This window comes from Oncorhynchus keta, chromosome 22 (assembly GCF_023373465.1).
Source record: "Oncorhynchus keta strain PuntledgeMale-10-30-2019 chromosome 22, Oket_V2, whole genome shotgun sequence".
Lineage (NCBI taxonomy): Eukaryota > Metazoa > Chordata > Actinopteri > Salmoniformes > Salmonidae > Oncorhynchus > Oncorhynchus keta.
Window position 1 is genome coordinate 43545881 of NC_068442.1, and position 16187 is coordinate 43562067.

Genomic DNA, 16187 nt, shown 5'->3' on the forward strand with positions numbered 1-16187 from the left:
GTCTCTGTATAAACAATATCCCTCATCACTTATCCCTCACTGCCAATAAATGTTATTGCCTGTCTGTCGGCATAGCCTAGGCCCACCTCCAAAAGCCTTCACAGTTTGAACATAAATGTTATTGCCTGTCTGTCGGCATAGCCTAGGCCCACCTCCAAAAGCCTTCACAGTTCGAACATAAATGTTATTGCCTGTCTGTCGGCATAGCCTAGGCCCACCTCCAAATGCCTTCACAGTTCGAACATAAATGTTATTGCCTGTCTGTCGGCATAGCCTAGGCCCACCTCCAAAAGCCTTCACAGTTCGAACATAAATGTTATTGCCTGTCTGTCGGCATAGCCTAGGCCCACCTCCAAAAGCCTTCACAGTTCGAACATAAATGTTATTGCCTGTCTGTCGGCATAGCCTAGGCCCACCTCCAAAAGCCTTCACAGTTCGAACATAAATGTTATTGCCTGTCTGTCGGCATAGCCTAGGCCCACCTCCAAATGTTATTGCCTGTCTGTCGGCATAGCCTAGGCCCACCTCCAAAAGCCTTCACAGTTTGAACATAAATGTTATTGCCTGTCTGTCGGCATAGCCTAGGCCCACCTCCAAATGCCTTCACAGTTCGAACATAAATGTTATTGCCTGTCTGTCGGCATAGCCTAGGCCCACCTCCAAAAGCCTTCACAGTTTGAACATAAATGTTATTGCCTGGCATAGCCTAGGCCCACCTCCAAAAGCCTTCACAGTTCGAACATAAATGTTATTGCCTGTCTGTCGGCATAGCCTAGGCCCACCCAAATGCCTCACAGTTCGAACATAAATGTTATTGCCTGTCTGTCGGCAAGCCTAGGCCCACCTCCAAAAGCCTTCACAGTTCGAACATAAATGTTATTGCCTGTCTGTCGGCATAGCCTAGGCCCACCTCCAAAAGCCTTCACAGTTCGAACATAAATGTTATTGCCTGTCTGTCGGCATAGCCTAGGCCCACCTCCAAAAGCCTTCACAGTTTGAACATAAATGTTATTGCCTGTCTGTCGGCATAGCCTCCAAAAAGCCTTCACAGTTCGGACATAAATGGCAATGACAATGTGTAGAAAAGTAAATATAATTGAGTTTATACTGAAGGAGATCATTGCACAAACGAAGTGGTAGCCTTTTTTCAAGTAGAAAAGAGCAGATATGGAGGTTAAAATGATGTGCTTACGATACAACAATACAATATCAATGTGTTTTAATTTACATACATCATCGTTTTTCACTCTTGCAGGTCTTTGGCATGCATATTGTTGGCATGATGGTTGACATAGACACAATATAGTTCTCTTTGTTCTGTTTCGGCAATAAAAACAAATAGTAGCACTTTACATTATAATAACTCCACGTAATATAGCATGTATTCTGGCTTAATAAATAGTTTAATCACCATTTCCTAACCTTTCCTCCCACATTGTAAATGCTAGTAATCTAGTATACACTGAGTGTACAAAACATTAGGAACACCTGCTCTTTCCATGACACAGGTGAATCAAGGTGAAAGCTATGATCCCTTATTGATGTCACCTTTTAAACCCACTTCAATCAGTGGAGATCAGGGATGGGCAACTTTGATGGGGGTGGGGGCCACAAAAAACGGAACTCATCACGAGGGGCAGCAGTGGTTTCTCTGGTCTGCGTACCCACATCCACCCCCCCTTCAAAGTTATGTTTTAAAGTTAATTTCCTGCAGTTCTGCAATTTTGCCATAGGGTGGAGGCAAATGTTAGCCATTTTTAATATGATAACTGAGTGCTAGTTGATAACTAGTTACTAGTAACTAAACTAGCCCCGGAGAGCTAGTTACCCCATGCTACCCTACGTTTAGAGAGTTACTATATTTAAAGGTCCATTAGAGGAGACACCAAACAAAGCCATGTGAGAAAATAGTCTGCAGTTAAAAGACTGAAGCACTGGAAGCATTTAAAGTTTATACATATACAATTTCTACCTGCAAATCATACATGTAGCATGTATACCTCAATCACATATCAGTAATAATTCATACAAATCCACTAGGGGAAAACTGTCTGGTCCGGCCAGCCGTTGTGTGTAGTCTACATCTCCATGTTTTATGATCAGTTCATATTCTCCAGGTTCACAATATTAGCAGAACATTCACATTATACAGCTCTTCCTCAAGCCCTTCTAACACTTGTTTCACAACAGTTGTGAATAAAATGTAAATATATTTCCTTATTCTTTAACCATTGATATGTTTTAGGGGCCATTTTGAGACCTTAAGGAGCATCAGGTACTGCTGGAATGTCTACCAATGGCATGTTCATATTTTTGTGAGAAATTACACTGGTCACTCAAAACATTTATAAAGTATTTCTAAAGCATACATAGCTCACATTTTATTTTAGATGAGGCCATGCAAAAAGATGTAACTTATGATTAGTAAATGGTTTATAAGGACCTGTATACATATTCCATAGATACGTCATGTTACATCAACACACAGTATATCATATAAGAAAGCACTGTTAAATTAAAATGATCATGCTGAGTCATTTTAAAACCACTGAAAGGATAGAGGTGATCAACTCATCAGATGAGCTTAACTGAGTTACTGTGCTGTAAACACCCATGATGAGAGAATGACTTCAGAAAATGTTTTAATACAGAAACAACATGGACAGACAAATATAAAATGTGTCAAAAACTCATTTTTCATCAGTCCATAGCACCGCAGAAGGTCAAAGAGATATACCAACCATCTGCCAAACACAAAAGCAACTTCATCAGACGGGCCAGCCAGAAGAGTCTCTTCAGAATCCAAAACAAATCATTCTACGTGGAAATTATGTCATAACTGCCATATTGGGACTCCAGAAGATAGTGAAACAAGAGAACAATTCATTTTACCGGAGGATCACCTGCTGAGGTGATAATTCAGATTGCCTGGCACTCACTCACTGAATGATGGGGAGCTGAAAACAATCATGTCATTCTGCACAATCTTTGAGCGCTGTGAGGAACTCCAGAGCTACAGATGTCTTTAGTTCTGAGCAGCTGGGTTTATATGCCATAGCTACTGTCACAGAGAAGACTCAAGAAGACAACATTGACATCTAGTGCTGATTGCAGAGTTCATCCTTTCAAGGTCAGTTACAGGTTAGACAGAAATATCAGTAACTGGGGATAACTAACTCCAGGGTTCATCTTAGTCTTGTGTGTCACTGTCAATTATGACCAACACACCTATTACCAGTGTCTGTACGGCTCATGAGTGTACAATTAAGCGATAAGGCCCGAGGAAGTGTGTGGTATATGGCCAATATACCACGGCTAAGGGCTCTTCTTAGGCAAGATGCAATGTGGAGTGCCTGGGCACAGCCCTTAGCCGTGGTATATTGGCCATATACCACAAACCCTCGAGGTGCCTTATTGCTATTATAAACTAGTTACCAGCGTAATTAGAGCAATAAAAATGAAAGTTTTGTCATACCCGTGGTATACGGTCTGATATACCAAGGCTGTCATCCAATCAGCATTCAGGGCTCAAACTACCCAGTTTATAATACATTGAATGATCCTTCATATGCTCTTCCTAAAACAAACCTTATCTGGTTCCTTAGCTTATCGCCTACTCCAACTATACATCAATGTGCTACAGGTGCTGCCTGCAAACACTCCACCTGGGACCCAGGGTCTCTCAGATCAGATGCCCCATCCAGGGGTTCAGGTGATGGGCTTAATTATTGTGTCTGGTAGGCCTCCAACACTTCCATCCAAACAGAAGAATTCTGGTTTAGTGCTGATGGAGCTGCCGCTGGTCTCCCCAGAGCCTTTCACTGGGCTGCACTTCCACCGGTTGAGGGGGTGGGAGTGGGACTTGATGCACCAGCAGCTGTGCACCAGCAGGAAGAGCCTCTTGAGGATGGCCTTCCTCAGGAGGATGTAGACCCAGGGGTCCAGGATCTGGTTCCAGGTGGCCATGCGGACTGCCAGCAGCAGGCGGGCAAACGCACGCTCGCCCTGGACCTGGGTGCTCAGTATGATGACGTTAACCTAGGAGGGTAAACATAGGACATTATGTGAGACTGAATGTAATTACTTGAAGGGAACCATTTAAATGGTTGTTAGTTGAATACTGTACTTTGTTCAACACTTCAAATTGCGTTATTACAGTATAACCAGCTCTCTTGAATCAAGGGAAACTTTAAAAAAGGGATTTGATTTAAGCTACCACTTTTTTTTATTGTCCTAGAAATAGCTGAATAGAATATGATTAAATTGCATTTGAGAATGTGTAATAGTGTTTTGTGTACACAGTGATGTGTGAGGGGCAGTAAGTGAGTGAACGCTTTTTATATTGAGGGATACCTGGAGGTAATCGGACCTCTCTGAAATGAAAATGGATGGCAGTCCCCCTGAGGATAATATATTTTCACCTGGCCCTCCCCGAGCATTTGAAAAAGAAAACATGTAACCCTCCAAAATGATCATTAAAACAAAATAGCTGAAATATAAATTCCCCTTTAAGTAGGCTATCAATGTTGCAGTCGTGATTTCTATCAAATCACTGAGAACCACTGCTGTAGTTCATACCACATTCATCCGTTAGAGGGTGGCATTTACCAATTCAAGCATTAAGGGCCTTCCACACTAAGGACGATAACTATAACAATACATTATTGATGTTGGTGAGCATCCACACTCGAGGAAAGTTTGTCGTTCTACAATAGCCTATACCTGTCAATCAACTGATCAAAGCTGTACAACATCCGTAGCCTATAGCACATTGTGCACGGGAACAGCAGGAAGAGAGGAGCTAGAGTTGTGTAGCCAAAGAAGCTAAATATTAGCTAGATATTAGGCCACTGGTTACGTAAATACTAAGGCTATAAATATTTCCCTGTCAAAGTGCATGAAAAGAAAGTTAGGCTAACAGATAAGGAAATGACTGATCTGTGTGTTCCTCCAGGCTGTGCTCTGCAGCCCCCTGGCAGTCGTGCATGCAAAGCTCCACTATTGATTAGGCCTAGGTTTTTAGACAACATTATTCCACCCTGAGGCTACAACAACACAGTGCAATTGGGTATGTATTATTGTTATCAAGTGTGTAGACCTACACATTTATTGTCTAGGGCTGTAAACTGCAGTGATGTAGGCTAATTTGAATAACGGCTCAAAGTCCTGTTTTGAATGCTTCATGCCAAAATACTGCATACATCCTCAACCTGATAATGCAACCATTTAGATCAGTTATGGATATTTTTTTAGGCAGTTTACAAAGTTCAGAAAGGTACATTAGCAGGCTACTCATATGGTGAATTTTAATCACACCATCGAGACCTCTCTTTCTCTCCTTTCAAAATCACAGCCAGTTATTTTGGTTTCTGTATTTTATATTCAGCAAGCAAGAGCAAGTTGGAATCTCTCCTTGATCCGTGGAAAATAAAATGCTTGAAATAAGTGTACGACAGGCTATTGTAGGTCTAGTCTAGCGTTTCCTAGGACTCCAAGAGATAGAGGAATTATTAGGAATAATACTGCAGTGAATGGCATATAGGCCTACCCAATGAATTTACACAGTGATAAAAAAATATATAAAAAAGTTTATGAAATGACAGACAGCCTAGAATAAACATATCGCTCGAAAAAGACAACAACTCAGAGGCATAAAGGCATTCAGATAGTCCAACCATCCACATGGACTGTTGTCCTCCCCATTTAGGAGCAGCATTGAAGAACCATCTCCTTTTAACTTCAAAATTCAATTGAACTCTTCTGGACTGTCTTCAGCGGACAGAGACCGCAAAGAAACCCTTCAATTACTGTGAAGGTAACTTTGTTCACTTGCTGTGGTCCTTGTGTAATTGTTCTATGCCATGCTTGTTATTGTTCATTGGTGCTTTCAAGAGAACTGGAACTCAATAAACAAAAAACAAGATCAAATCACAAGGTTATTGATTTTCAATTAGGAAAGTCTGAGCTCTAAAAAGATGCCAGAGTTTTCAACATTGAAAGTGGAATGCCCATCCAGCCAGGCTCAGCGAGGAGAATGAGAGAGCGAGAGAGCGCAGGGTAGTACACCAAAGTTACACACAGTTGAATTCAATATGTAAATTCCAAAATGCTGAAAATAACTGACATTTAATCGATTACAAAATACATGACCCTCCCTGGACAAAGGAAATATGAAACCCTCCCACATTTTCCTCTGGGTAACATTGTGAACGCTCCCTAAACATCTTATTGATGTAGGTCTAATGAAATGTCTTGCCAGAGGAAAAAAAACATATTGTTTGACCTTCCCTTACAAGCCTTCTCATCACGTGTTAATGATCTGGCTTAATCTAAGATATTATACTGTCACTTTTCATTTGAAGAATCCTGGTCTACGATTAATGGCAGGCAAAGAAATAAAAACATTGTCAAAGGAGGACCATTTATTTCAATAAGACGCGTCAGAGTTTCCATCACAGAGAAGAAATCTGGATTGAGAATGTTTCCCCTCTACTTTTGCTACATACCATATTTTGCTCTTACAAGGGTTGGTAAAAACAAATGTCATTGAAATGGATGTAAAGTAACTACACAAAGCACTGGGAGAAAAGAAGGACATTACATGCCAGAAATCTTGGCGTGAAATGACAAACTGCCTTAAATAACGTGAACACAAGTATCAAAAGCACAAAATAACAAACAGGCCACAAATCTGTGCCCTATTAAACATCTTGAGCATCTCTACAAAGGTTGAAATAGCTCCCTTTCCTTTTGAAAGGATTTGTGAGCGTTCCGAGTAGAAGAACAAATTGCGTGCTGTGGGAATCTTGGCAGACTCCACCAATGCAGAGGACTGTTGGCAGGGATGAGGTGAAAGTGAGTTCTTCATCACTGCTCAACAGACATACCAGAGATAAGCGCTTCTAAGACCCAGGGAAAGGAGGGAAGAAGATGCCTTACCAGTAAAGGGCCCCAGCACACACAGGACACAAGCATGATGGTCATGAGCTGGCAGATCATCTCAAAGTGGTGGGAGGTGTCCTTGCGGCGACATTGGCGGTGGCAGCGCAGCTTGGACTGCAGTAGGGTGCAGCTGGTCAGTGTGTTGCACACAATGGACACCAGCAGAGCCAGGAGGCCCAGTGTAGAGAAGATCAGCGGGAGCACCACGTCCAGCCAGTTGCGGGGCCCCTCCATGCGGAAGAAACACCAGCTCTGGGAGCGCTGCACCTGGTAGGGCCTCCACAGCAGCACAGGTAGTAGAGCCACCAGGGCAGCTAAGAGCCAGGTCAGCCCCAGCAGCCTCTTCATGTGGTGGGCGGCAAGGGCTGTGGAGTGGAACAGGGGCCTGGTGACACCAATGCAGCGTTCCACCGCCATTAGGCTACCCAGGAGTAGGGGGCTCAGACCGAAAAACACCATGGACACCCCAAAGAGACTGCACAGGATGTGGTGTGGGTCAAAGGCTTCCCACTCCTTGTTACAAGCGTAGACATATAGCACCAGGGAGCCGTTAATGAGGTGGCCCAGGAGATCGGTGCCCACCAGGCCGCTGGCGAACAGCAGGAAGGAGGCCTTGGTCTTGAGGCGGAAGCGACGGTAGGCGTTGACCAGGATGCAGAGAGCCAGGATGTTGGAGAAGATGCCCACGGTCATGGAAATGACAGAGGCGGTGACGGACAGCTCCCTCTGGCCACAGGTGGTGTTGGAGTAGCTGCCTGTTGCTGTCTTGCTGCATCCCGCCTCGGAACTCCCATTGCCTGGCATTATCAAGTCCTGGTCCAGTCTGAGGATCAACATGTGACAGAAAGGATGGTTGAATGGCTTTGACAGAGCTCCAAAACATTTATCTTCACGACACGTTAATAAACAACACTCCAAAACAAATGACATTTAAAACGTAGATTTTACGGAGCAACTGAGTCATGACCAAAGTGAATACGTATACAGAGCTTTTATCTAGTAGGTCTACACTTCAGAGCATCAGACTTATAAGTCAGTGCTTACAAAATATATATATTATTTACTTTAAATTGTGCAGTGTACCACTGGACTACGGTAAATGGTCATTCAAATAAGGAACCAGGAGTACCAGGCTCCCACAGTGCAACAGTCAATAAATAGTTCATCATTGCAGTGGTAGCAGTGTGCAATTTATTGTGTTTACTTTATTGAGAGAAATCAAGTAAGGTATTGTGTCATTTTGGAGTCACTTATATTGTAAAGAAGAATAGAATATGTTTCTAAACACTTCTACATCAATGTGGATGCTACCATGATTACGGATAGTCCTGATAAATCGCAAATAATGATGAGTGAGAGATGCACAAATATGCACAAATATCACACTCCCTAAAAAATGCTAACCCTGTTATTGTACTCTTGAGCAGTTATCATGTATTGGGGGTATGGTGCATCTGTACCTTTCTCACTCATCATATTTGAAGATTAATTCAGGATGATCCATAATCATGGTAGCATACACATTAATGTAGAAGTGTTTAGAAGCATATGTTATTCTTATTTACAATAAAAGTGACTCCAAAATGACACAATACATTATTTACCATTCATTTCTATTGGGCACAAAATAATCAGAAGCACAACCAACAGCAAATGCATCCAACAAATGTGTAGAGTCACAAGCTTGACGCAGTCATTGTGTGTTAGGAATATATGTGACCAAATATTATATTTTTACTACTTTATAAGTGAATTTGTCCCAATAGTTTTGCTACCCTAAAATGGGGGGACTATGTATTGAAAGTGCTGTAATTTCTAAATGGATCACCTGATATGAATGAAAATGCCCTCAAATGAAAGCTGACTGTCTGAATGTTAACCTCATAGTCATTGTTTGGTTTCAAATCCAACCTTTTTAGAGACATAAGAAGGAAAAAGCTTCACTTTCCCAATAATTATGGAGGGTACTGTACTTCACTGCCTTTTCTCTGTTGACGGCACCTGGTCAATATTCAGCCAATGGATTGACACCCTTTGAAAAAGGAACATTTTATATATGATTGAGCAGAATTTTGTAAACAATGGTCATCAATTCCCTTTTACTTCTAGCTCTAGCACTTTAGTAACCCCTAAAACAAAGTTAAAAAGGTAGGTTAATCACTGACTTCACGTGCCTCAATCATAAAAATTACTCTGTACAAAAATAAATGTTCACACAAGAGTGAACGTTTATTTTTTGGAAACAGTGATTTTTACGCATGACGCACGTGAGGTCAGTGATTAACCTACCCTTTTAAACTTTGTTTTAGGGGTTATTAAAGTCGAGGTATCAATATTTCACTTGTGATAAAAAAACTGATATTTTGGTCGAAACTATGCAAAAAACAAAACAGAAATAAACATGATTAATTAAAGGAAAATCCCCACCTGTCAACGTCTTCAGCAATTATCTGTCACCATTTGCCAATGCATGGATATTATGGATGAATGAGAACAAGTTTGACTGTTCTCATAACAGTAATCAAATTAATTACGAATTAATTGGTAAAGAAATCATAATCCTGGCGTCTCCTGCTTAGCTGCTTCTCAGTACAGTGTAACGGTGTGGTCCATGAACATCTGACTCTGTTCGCGTCAAATAACGCACATGAAGTATCACTTTCCAGTTTGGCACCGCACCCGTCTTCACAACACATTATAACATACTGTCTCCAAGCTCTTTCAGCTACTTCTGTAAAGAGGGGCGCGGCCTCACCAGTACATGTGGTGCGCCACACAAAGCCCTCCTCTGAGATTTGTCACATTGATGAATGCAGAAGTTTTGTCATTTTGAGAAAGAATACATCAAACACCTGGAAACCAGTTTATAATCTGCTATATAGAAGAACCCTTGTATAGGTTTCTTTGATCAGAACGTTAGGGGTTCTTCTCCCATGAACCTGAATTGGTTCCATATAGAACCCTACATTAATAAATAAGAAGTTGTTCTTAACTGACTTGCCTAGTTAATTAAAGGTAAATATATATGGTGTAATTTATGAATTATGGCTACTAATAAATAATACGATTTTTAGCTAAGAATATAACATATTAAACAGCAAACAAAACAAAAAATCGACAAAAGTACAGCGGCATAGTTTTGAAATTTTATTATCATTATAGTTTGGAAATATGCACTGGTGGCCATGAAGGCATATTTGTTTGAGTGATGACCCACGTCAATCTCGGTACCAACTCTGTATTTTTGCCTGGCTGCTTCCTTTAAAAAAAAAACGAAGGAGCAAAAACATTAGTTGATCTTCAGAAATAAGCATCCGTTAATCTGCCAAAATGAAGACAAAATGCTTTGTAGACATAATTATAATAATGTAGAAGAACAATTCACATGCAGCAGCTGAAAGAAGGATCCTCTGCCTCAGATAGCTGAGCAAAACGTAGATAGTGTTTTAAAAGTCATTTAATGATTAACTAGGCTATTGAATCACCAAGACGTATTATAAATAATTGATTATATATCATTTTGATAGCTATCAAAGCCTTCAAAAAGTATTCCTACCCCTTGACTTATTCCACATTTTGTTGTGTTACAGCCTGAATTAAATTGAGTTTTTCTAAGAGATTTGCACACCTGGATTGTTCAATATTTGCACATGATTCTTTTGAGAATTCTTCAAGCTCTGTCAAGTTGGTTGTTGATTTTTATTATTTTTTATTTTTTATTTCACCTTTATTTAACCAGGTAGGCTAGTTGAGAACAAGTTCTCATTTGCAACTGCGACCTGGCCAAGATAAAGCATAGCAGTGTGAACAGACAACACAGAGTTACACATGGAGTAAACAATTAACAAGTCAATAACACAGTAGAAAAAAAGGGGAGTCTATATACAATGTGTGCAAAAGGCATGAGGAGGTAGGCGAATAATTACAATATTGCAGATTAACACTGGAGTGATAAATGATCAGATGATCATGTACAGGTAAGAGATATTGGTGTGCAAAAGAGCAGAAAAGTAAATAAATAAAAACTGTGGGGATGAGGTAGGTGAAAATGGGTGGGCTATTTACCAATAGACTATGTACAGCTGCAGCGATCGGTTAGCTGCTCAGATAGCTGATGTTTGAAGTTGGTGAGGGAGATAAAAGTCTCCAACTTCAACGATTTTTGCAATTCGTTCCAGTCACAGGCAGCAGAGTACTGGAACGAAAGGCGGCCGAATGAGGTGTTGGCTTTAGGGATGATCAGTGAGATACACCTGCTGGAGAGCGTGCTACGGATGGGTGTTGCCATCGTGACCAGTGAACTGAGATAAGGCGGAGCTTTACCTAGCATGGCCTTGTAGATGACCTGGAGCCAGTGGGTCTGGCGACGAATATGTAGCGAGGGCCAGCCGACTAGAGCATACAAGTCGCAGTGGTGGGTAGTATAAGGTGCTTTAGTGACAAAACGGATGGCACTGTGATAAACTGCATCCAGTTTGCTGAGTAGAGTGTTGGAAGCAATTTTGTAGATGACATCGCCGAAGTCGAGGATCGGTAGGATAGTCAGTTTTACTAGGGTAAGCTTGGCAGCGTGAGTGAAGGAGGCTTTGTTGCGGAATAGAAAGCCGACTCTTAATTTGATTTTCGATTGGAGATGTTTGATATGAGTCTGGAAGGAGAGTTTGCAGTCTAGCCAGACACCTAGGTACTTATAGGTGTCCACATATTCACTCTTCATCTGAAGAGGAGGCGAGAAGGATCGGAGGACCAAAATGCAGCGTGATGTGCTCATGCTGAATGTTTAATTAAAGAAAGAACTGAACACTGAAACACTATACAAAAACAGTAAACAAAATAACAACCGTGAAGCTAATCGAGCTGCGCTGGAAACAAGCCATCAACATAGACAATCACCCACAAACAAACAGTGCAACCCACCAGTATGATTCTCAATCAGAGACAACTAATGGCACCTGCCTCTGATTGAGAACCATACTGGGCCGAAACATAGAAATACCCAAATCATAGAAAAACAAACATAGACTGCCCACCCAACTCACGCCCTGACCATACTAAATAAATACAAAACAAAGGAAATAAAGGTCAGACATATTGACTCAAGACTTTTCAGCATTTCATTTTTAATTAATTTTAGGCCAGTGACACAACATCTAAATTGTATCTATTTTAAATTAGATCTGTAACAACAAAATGTGGAAAAAGTCAAGGGGTGTGAATACTGAAGGCATTCCTTTCCGTCAGCACACTGGGATCCTTTCAGTCAGCACACTGGGATCCTTTCCATCAGCCCACTGGGATCCTTTCCGTCAGCCCACTGGGATCCTTTCCGTCAGCCCACTGGGATCCTTTCCGCCAGCACACTGGGATCCTTTCCTCAGCACACTGGGATCCTGTCAGCACACTGGGATCCTTTCCGTCAGCCCACTGGGATCCTTTTCAGCCCACTGGGATCCTTTGCATCAGCACACTGGGATCCTTTCCGTCAGCCCACTGGGATCCTTTCCGTCAGCCCACTGGGATCCTTTCCGTCAGCCCACTGGGATCCTTTCCGTCAGCCCACTGGGATCCTTTCCGTCAGCCCACTGGGATCCTTTCTGTCAGCACACTGGGATCCTTTCTGTCAGCCCACTGGGATCCTTTCTGTCAGCACACTGGGATCCTTTCCGTCAGCACACTGGGATCCTTTCAGTCAGCCCACTGGGATCCTTTGCATCAGCACACTGGGATCCTTTCAGTCAGCCCACTGGGATCCTTTCCGTCAGCACACTGGGATCCTTTCCGTCAGCCCACTGACACTGAAAGAAACAATTAGCTAATTGCCAATGTTATAGCTCTATTTGGCATATTCAAAAATGAACATATATTTGTAAGAGCTAGCTTATTAAGTGTCTAATTTTAGCTGATTCTGAAACAACCGTATCTATCTAGCGTATAGTTCATATGACTACGGTTTAATATGTTTGGACTAAATAATCAACTTTTCTTACCTTACAGGTCAAATGCAGCTGTTATTATCACAACATAAAATAATTTCTGGGTAACAATTAAGTACCTTACTATGATTGATAGAAATCAAAATGATTAAAAAAAGAAACAAAAATAGCTTCTTAGCAAAGAGACATTTCTCAAGCAAAACTGTTGCTAGGACTGTCTGAGTGGGGAGGGAAAACTAAAAACTAGCTGTTATTAGCAGAGGTTTGGAACTTTCTTATTAACTCATTTACCACCAGGTGATGTAACCAGGCAGGCCAATGCTCCATCCCACCAAAAGAGGCAGAAATGTCAGGCAGTCTTTTCAAACAGGTCTAACACTAAAAAGCAATTATCATAATTTTCACACTTTCACCATATTATTCCAACTTCATAGCGAGGAAATGTATAAAACACAGAACAATTACGTTTTTTACTTGCACTGGGCCTTCAATAGATTCTAAAATAACATGCTTATTGGTAGGGTGTTTGCAACCACCGTCCTCTTGTGTCTTCATGCTGGAATAGCAGTGGATTCCTGGTGGACCGTTAGAATTAGAACAGTTTCAAATGGATTCCTGGTGGACCGTTATAATTAGAACAGTTTCAAATGGATTCCTGGTGGACCGTTAGAATTAGAACAGTTTCAAATGGATTCCTGGTGGACCGTTATAATTAGAACAGTTTCAAATGGATTCCTGGTGGACCGTTAGAATTAGAACAGTTTCAAATGGATTCCTGGTGGACCGTTAGAATTAGAACAGTTTCAAATGGATTCCTGGTGGACCGTTAGAATTAGAACAGTTTCAAATGGATTCCTGGTGGACCGTTAGAATTAGAACAGTTTCAAATGGATTCCTGATAGACCGTTATAATTAGAACAGTTTCAAATGGATTCCTGGTGGACCGTTAGAATTAGAACAGTTTCAAATGGATTCCTGATAGACCGTTATAATTAGAACAGTTTCAAATGGATTCCTGGTGGACCGTTAGAATTAGAACAGTTTCAAATGGATTCCTGATAGACCGTTATAATTAGAACAGTTTCAAATGGATTCCTGGTGGACCGTTAGAATTAGAACAGTTTCAAATGGATTCCTGGTGGACCGTTAGAATTAGAACAGTTTCAAATGGATTCCTGATGGACCGTTATAATTAGAACAGTTTCAAATTGATTCCTGGTGGACCGTTATAATTAGAACAGTTTCAAATGGATTCCTGGTGGACCGTTAGAATTAGAACAGTTTCAAATGGATTCCTGGTGGACCGTTAGAATTAGAACAGTTTCAAATGGATTCCTGGTGGACCGTTAGAATTAGAACAGTTTCAAATGGATTCCTGGTGGACCGTTAGAATTAGAACAGTTTCAAATTGATTCCTGGTGGACCGTTAGAATTAGAACAGTTTCAAATGGATTCCTGGTGGACCGTTAGAATTAGAACAGTTTCAAATTGATTCCTGGTGGACCGTTAGAATTAGAACAGTTTCAAATTGATTCCTGGTGGAATTAGAACATTTTAACTGACCAAAATGTTCCATATAGTAGTCATTTTATTTTATTTAAGAGTGTTTAAACAGTGTGTTGCGCTCTATACAAATCAAATCAATCAAATCAAATGTATTTATATAGCCCTTCGTACATCAGCTGATATCTCAAAGTGCTGTACAGTAACCCAGCCTAAAACCCCAAACAGCAAGCAATGCAAGAGTAGAAGCACGGTGGCTAGGAAAAACTCCCTAGAAAGGCCAAAACCTAGGAAGAAAACCTAGAGAGGAACCAGGCTATGTGGGGTGGCCAGTCCTCTTCTGGCTGTGCCGGGTGGAGATTATAACAGAACATGGCCAAGATGTTCAAATGTTCATAAATGACCAGCATGGTCGAATAATAACAAGGCAGAACAGTTGAAACTGGAGCAGCAGCACAGTCAGGTGGACCGGGGACAGCAAGGAGTCATCATGTCAGGTAGTCCTGGGGCACGGTCCTAGGGCTCAGGTCCTCCGAGAGAGAGAAAGAAAGAGAGAATTAGGGAGAGCATATGTGGGGTGGCCCGTCCTCTTCTGGGTGTGCCGGGTGGAGATTATAACAGAACATGGCCAAGATGTTCAAATGTTCATAAATGACCAGCATGGTCGAATAATAGTAAGGCAGAACAGTTGAAACTGGAACAGCAGCATGGCCAGGTGGACTGGGGACAGCAAGGAGTCATCATGTCAGGTAGTCCTGGGGCATGGTCCTAGGGCTCATGTCAGTTGAAACTGGAGCAGCAGCATGGCCAGGTGGACTGGGGACAGCAAGGAGTCATCATGTCAGGTAGTCCTGGGGCATGGTCCTAGGGCTCAGGTCCTCCGAGAGAGAGAAAGAAAGAAGGAGAGAATTAGAGAACGCACACTTAGATTCACACAGTGCACTGAATAGGACAGGAGAAGTACTCCAGATATAACAAACTGACCTTAGCCCCCCGACACAAACTACTGCAGACAGGGACAGGAGACACAAACAGTGAGACAGACCTGCCTAGCAGCGGAACACACTTTGTTTACATAAGACAACACACCACAACTGTTTTAACCTAAGAAATACTTAGCTACATGTAGAATTAGCAAAAATGTCCATATTAATTATAGATTTCTTAGAGTTACCTTGTCTGGACTATTTTGAGAAAGTGATACTGGCTTTGTTCCTATGGTGTCTCCCATGGGGGACAAACATCAGTAATTGCCACATCTGCCACTGACACACCCCCTAAGACTGAAATCTTGTTTTTCTTAATGAGCAACAGAGAAACGCATGCGGAATCGGTGCGTTCAGTGTTATGAATATGGAACACATGCTGCTACTTTCAAAAGAAGTTCAAAAGCAATTAGATGAAGGAATTATGAGAAACCCAAGTGGGAAAATGTGATTTCCACAGAGTCACACCTGGCTAGATGAGAATATCATGTTTATTCTCAAATTACATACTCACTATGAATTAAGACTGAGACAAAGATAAAAACAAAACATAGGCCTCAGGGGACTCATATTTGTTTGTCTGTGAGAATTGTGGCGTGTGGATGCGCATATTCAATTTGAGTGTGATCTACGTTTATTTCATAGCATTAGGTATTAGGCTGTGATTTGACTATCAGAATATAAAACTAGCTTGAAATGACAGCATCAATACCACTGCCATGTGTGGATCCCTTAAACTGGGAGGCAACCGAGTTGAGTTGGCCAGTTGAAATACTGCAACATAAACACATTTAGGTGTTTCCTGTGGTGTCAGTGTGAGATA

At 41.5% G+C, this 16187-nt stretch overlaps 1 protein-coding gene across 1 annotated transcript; it reads right to left on the bottom strand.

Annotated features, from left to right (window-relative positions):
- Positions 1-1166: 1166 nt before the first annotated feature.
- ptgfr (prostaglandin F receptor (FP)) lies at positions 1167-9652 on the bottom strand. The gene is made up of 3 exons (XM_035797797.2): positions 9370-9652; positions 6940-8974; positions 1167-4038 (listed from the first exon to the last, which is right to left on the bottom strand). The coding sequence occupies exons 2-3, from the start codon at positions 7870-7872 to the stop codon at positions 3709-3711; spliced, it is 1263 nt and encodes a 420-aa protein (XP_035653690.1). The 5' UTR covers positions 7873-8974; positions 9370-9652; the 3' UTR covers positions 1167-3708.
- Positions 9653-16187: the final 6535 nt, after the last annotated feature.

Bases quoted from the DNA above. Each gene is read 5' to 3' on its own strand.
- ptgfr (XM_035797797.2), bottom strand. From the start codon at position 7,872: ATGTCATTTGTTTTGGAGTGTTGTTTATTAACGTGTCGTGAAGATAAA. The intron at 4,039-6,939 runs GTAAGGCATCTT...TTACCCTCCTAG, and splicing joins TGTGCTGGGGCCCTTTACTG to GTTAACGTCATCATACTGAG.